This window comes from Salvelinus sp. IW2-2015, linkage group LG4q.1:29, assembly GCF_002910315.2.
Source record: "Salvelinus sp. IW2-2015 linkage group LG4q.1:29, ASM291031v2, whole genome shotgun sequence".
In the NCBI taxonomy this organism is placed as follows: domain Eukaryota; kingdom Metazoa; phylum Chordata; class Actinopteri; order Salmoniformes; family Salmonidae; genus Salvelinus; species Salvelinus sp. IW2-2015.
Window position 1 is genome coordinate 82,401,843 of NC_036842.1, and position 5,098 is coordinate 82,406,940.

The 5,098-nt window shown below is 40.6% G+C and overlaps 2 protein-coding genes across 2 annotated transcripts in view; both read left to right on the top strand.

The window, feature by feature from the left end:
• The window catches only part of LOC111961032 (engulfment and cell motility protein 1-like), a 17,563-nt gene extending 15,503 nt beyond the window's left edge, over positions 1 to 2,060 (top strand). The window contains exons 5-7 of the mRNA XM_070439851.1: positions 1,300 to 1,350; positions 1,661 to 1,803; positions 2,012 to 2,060. Of these exons, the coding sequence (XP_070295952.1) occupies positions 1,300 to 1,350; positions 1,661 to 1,803; positions 2,012 to 2,060 (243 nt within the window). The remainder of the gene's footprint in view (positions 1 to 1,299; positions 1,351 to 1,660; positions 1,804 to 2,011) is intronic.
• LOC111962635 (engulfment and cell motility protein 3) overlaps positions 1,721 to 5,098 on the top strand; it is a 28,868-nt gene continuing 25,490 nt past the window's right edge. The window contains exons 1-4 of the mRNA XM_070443192.1: positions 1,721 to 1,803; positions 2,644 to 2,743; positions 3,240 to 3,391; positions 3,633 to 3,766. Coding sequence (XP_070299293.1) covers positions 2,657 to 2,743; positions 3,240 to 3,391; positions 3,633 to 3,766 — 373 coding nt within the window. The 5' untranslated portion in view covers positions 1,721 to 1,803; positions 2,644 to 2,656. The remainder of the gene's footprint in view (positions 1,804 to 2,643; positions 2,744 to 3,239; positions 3,392 to 3,632; positions 3,767 to 5,098) is intronic.

Consider the following 5,098-nt stretch of genomic DNA (forward strand, 5'->3'; position numbering starts at 1 on the left):
TAACAGTAGGTCTACTATAACTATATACAGTAGTCCTGCTATAACTAATGTAGCAGGCATTCTATATACAGTACATCTGCTATAACTATATACAGTAGGTATACTATAAATATATACAGTAGGTATACTATAATATTTACAGTAGACATTATATATACAGTAGGTCTACTATAACAATATACAGTAGGTCTGCTATAACTATATACAGTAGGTCTGCTATAACTATATACAGTAGGTCTACTATAACTATAAACAGTAGGTCTACTATAACTATATACAGTTGTTATAGTAGATCTAATGTAAGTAGTTATAGCAGACTTACTGTATTTAGTTATAGTATACCTACTGTATATAGTTATAGCAGACCTACTGTATTTAGGTATAGTATACCTACTGTATATAGTTAGAGCATAACTAATGTATATTGTTATAATATACATATTCATATAGTTATAGTAGACCTACTGTATATGGTAGACCTACTGTATGTGTTTTAGTAGACATAATGTGTATAGTTATAGTAAAACTACTGTATATAGTTATTGCAGATCTACTGTATATAGTTGTAGCAGTCCTACTGTATTTATCATTGCAGACCTTCTGTATGTAGTTATGGTAGACCTACTGTATATAGTTATAGCAGACATACTGTATATAGTTATAGCAGGCCTACTGTATATTGTTTTTGTAGACCTGTTGTATATAGTATAGTATATACCTACTGTATATAGTTATAATAGACCTACTGTATGTAGAATGCCTACTGCATATAGTTACAGCAGACCTACTGTATATAGTTATAGCAGACCTACTGTATATTGTTATAGTAGACCTACTGTATATATAATGTCTACTGTAAATAGTTATAGTTTACCTACTGTATATATTTATAGTATACCTACTGTATAAAGTTATAATAGACCTACTGTATATAGAATGCCTGCTACATAAGTTATAGCAGAATTACTATATATAGTTATAGCAGACCTACTGCATATAGTTATAGTAGACCTACTGTATATAGTTGTTATCGACCCACTGCATATAGTTATACTAGACCTACTGTATATAGTTATGAGTTATCTGTGACCAACAAATACATATCCATAGATTAGGGGCTAATGAATTTTTTTCAATTGACTTATTTCCTTATATGAACTGTAACTCAGTAAAATCTTTGAAATTGTTGCATGTATATGTTTGTTCAGTACATGTTCCTCAGTGGAGTGTGAAATTAGTAATCATTGCATGTATGACTATGTTTGTTATTGTGTCTGCTCTGTGGTCTTCATGTTCTAGAACCGTCTGGACATAAAGAATGGCTGCATTCTCCGTCTGACCAAGGCACCGGTGAGCCTAACAAACCAACCATGCTCTGTTCCTTAACATAATCCCTCTTGGCTGTGTGTGTGTGTGTGTGGTGTGTGTTGTGTGTGTGTGTGTGGTGTGTGTGGTGTGTGTGTGTTGTGTGTGTGTGTGTGTGTGTGTGTGTGTGTGTGTGTGTGTGTGTGTGTGTGTGTGTGTGTGGTGTGTGCACGCTATGTAGGCCTATTGCAATTGTATTACATTATGGGTATATCTACTTCATCCATCGTTTGTCTGTGTGTTTTTATGCTTGTGTGTTGTAGGCGCCGTTGTGGAGAAGGAACCTCTATCATAGGGCATCCAGAGCTCAGACTCAGGTGTGCGCTGTGATTCGCTGAAGCAGCTGGCCTGCGTGTCCACTGATGTCACTTTTGCCCAAGAGTTTATCAGCCGTGATGGCCACTCTCTGCTGGTGAAGATCGTAGAGGACGCTGACGAGTCAGTTCCCTTCTCTGTGTCTCTCTATATGTCTCTGTGTCTCTTTATAGGTCTCTGTGTCTCTATATATGTCTCTGTGTTTCTCATAATGTCACTGTGTCTTTGTGTTTGTCTCTGTCTCTTTCTATTCTCTCTTCAACTAACCTTATATAGCAGAGACAGCAGACTCACATAAGTGAGCGCTTCTCTGTCTGTCCTGTTCTCCTAGCAGACTGTGTGTGGTTATTTTGGGGGATGGGGGAAATGCAGTGCGGTAGTGCATATTTTAGCTGGCTGCAGTTGAATGCTGTGCTTTGATAGATGCTGCCGCAGAGATATGAGACGATTACCTCACGTGGGAACACGTCCCTGGGTGAAGTATGGGCTGAGTCTGGCCTTCCCCTCATACTGTTAGCATAGTTACTGTGGAGGAATTCAAGGAAGCTGTAGTTGGGTTCGTCTGTTGAATTCTAGAATAACATTGAGTTGGCATGGAGAATTGGCTAGGAAGAATATGCAGCTCTGTGTTGCGTAGTTAGTGATTTGGTTAGTTTGATTAAAATCAACCAAGGGATGGATAGATCCAAGGATATGAGTTTGACCTCATGTTTTTGAAGATGTAACATATCTTATAGTCACAAATCAATTATACCTCTATTATACCACTTGAATCCCAGGGAAGGCATGAAACACATTCCTACCAAACCTGAGAAAACATTTCATCCTGGTAGTCTCTCCTAATCTCGCCACCTATAACCAAATCAGTGGAAATAGTCAGTGGCTGTCTGTGGTTTTCTTTGTCAATGTTGTATTTGCTGAAGTTGTAATATTTTGTTCTGAGTTGTGTGTATTGTCTGTTAGGGCCCCTCTGATCATGACCCACACACTGACAGGCTTCATGGAGTTGATGGACCATGGGATTGTATCATGGGAGAATCTCTCTGCTGTCTTCATCAAGAAGGTAGGTTCCTAAACTATTGGCTTCTTTAACCTAAGTGGAGGAGGAGAATTAAATATATGTCAGGAGTAAGAAAGTAAGGAATTAGACATTTAGGGTTGGTTCCTCGGACTAGGCTTAATCTTTGTCTGGGAAACCGACCCATAATGTTAATGTGTGTAATGTTTGACCATGAAGAAATGTCTGATAGGAGCTCTGGTGACCACTAGTACATTTACATTTACATTTAAGTCATTTAGCAGACGCTCTTATCCAGAGCGACTTACAAATTGGAAAGTTCATACATATTCATCCATATTCATCCTGGTCCCCCCGTGGGGAATGAACCCACAACCCTGGCGTTGCAAGCGCCATGCTCTACTAGTCATGGGACTGACTCTCCGCACTCAGTTTCAACCTATTATATCCCCATCGCATTCTATCCCACTACTATCCTACTCTGCTATCTGTGCCCTTCTATACTAACTGTATCCTGTGTCTGTTTCCTGGTACCTATCAGATTGCTAACTTCGTCAATGCCAAGGTGCTGGACGCGTCCATCCAGCAGGTGTCCCTGGCCATCCTGGAGAGCATGGTGCTGAGCAGCAGCAGCCTCTTCCAGCAGGTCAAGCAGGAGGTCACTCTGGAGAGACTCCTCTCACATCTACAGGTGTAAGTGTGTGTCATCCATGGATAGAATTGTGGGAAAAACCTGCATTACCTCCAATGAATGAGTGTGCTTATACCTGCTTACACTCATCTCTAAATCATTTTAAGGTTAAATGTACCTCAGGAAAATGTAATGATAAGCTTGTCCAGGGTCTGAAGTCTACAGTTCATCTAAGAAATACACACACATACTACTCTCTCCCATCTCTCATTATGCCCACCCATACGCTCTCTTTTATTCCAGGACAAACCAACAGATTCAAACCAAAGCCATGGCCCTCCTCATGGCTCTACTACAGACTGCTGGAGATGCAGACAGACAGGTAAGAATGGTCTCTATTTCCTCTCTCTCTCTCTCTCTCTCTCTCTCTCTCTCTCTCTCTCTCTCTCTCTCTCTTCTCTCTTCTCTCTTTGCTCTTTCTCTTCTTTTCTCTTCTTGGATCTTCCCTCTCTGTCTCTCCCTCTCTCCCTCTCTGTCTTTCTCCCTGTCTCTCTTTTTCTCTCTCTCAATTTAATTTAATTCAATTTGCTTTATTGACATGACGTAACAATGTACATATTGCTTACTTTGGAGATTTACAATATTAACATAATTAATAATAGTAATCAATATTCTCAACGGGACAACAATAACCAAGGGTCAAAATAACCATACATTGAACAATAACAATAAACATAGAGGACATGTGCAGGTTGGTTGGTCTGTCAGACACTGTCCCTCATCTTATGGCAGGCAGCAATGTAGTGTGCTGCCAACCCACAGCTCTCTGCGTCCTCCTCCAACAGGACAGATAGCCTATCCTCATCAGAGAGGTCTTTGAAACCTTGAATAAGGGTTTTTGTCAGGAATTGCAGCTCTGTCTTGGGTTCTGCTGTGGTGCACAGCCTTTCCTCTACAGGGAGCCATGTTTTTCTGTGTCTACCCTTCTCAATGGCAAGGCTGTGCTCACTGAGCCTGTACTTTCTCAAGGTTTTTCTAAGGTTTTAATCAGTAACCATGGTCGCATAGTTTGCCACGGTGTACTGTCGATATAGGGCCAGATAGCACTGCATTTTGCTTTGTGCTTGTGTTTGCATTTCCCAATAAGTAATGTCGTTTTGTTTTGACTGTGTTGTAATTTGGTTTGATCTGATTGATTGGATGTTCTGGTCCTGAGGCTTCAGTGTGTTAGTAGAACAAGTTTGTGAACGCAGCCCCAGGACCAGCTGGATGAGGGGACTCTTTTCTTTGCTCAGCTCTTGGTATTGAAAGGCTTGGTAATGATATGAGAGGGGGTCACTGTATTTTAGATGTTTCCAAAACTTAATTGCTTTTTTAAAAAGTTTTTATTATTAGTGGATATTGGCTTAATTTTGCCCTACATGCACTGTTTGTAGTTTTCTTCTGGACATGTAGGAGAATCTTACAGAACACATTCGATTAGGTATTTCAATTTGAATTTGTTTTTTAATCGCGTAGAATGCCCTGCTTTCTCTCTCTGTCTGTCTCTCTGTCTCTCTGTCTCTCTCTCGCTCCCTCGCTCCCTCGCTCCCTCGCTCACTGTCTCTGTCTCTGTCTCTGTCTCTGTCTCTGTCTCTGTCTCTGTCTCTCTGTCTCTCTGTCTCTCTCTCTCTGTCTCTCTCTCTCTCTCTCTCTCTCTCTCTCTCTCTCTCTCTAGAGTGAGAGAGTGAGAGAGTGAGAGAGAGAGAGAGAGAGAGAGAGAGGGAGAG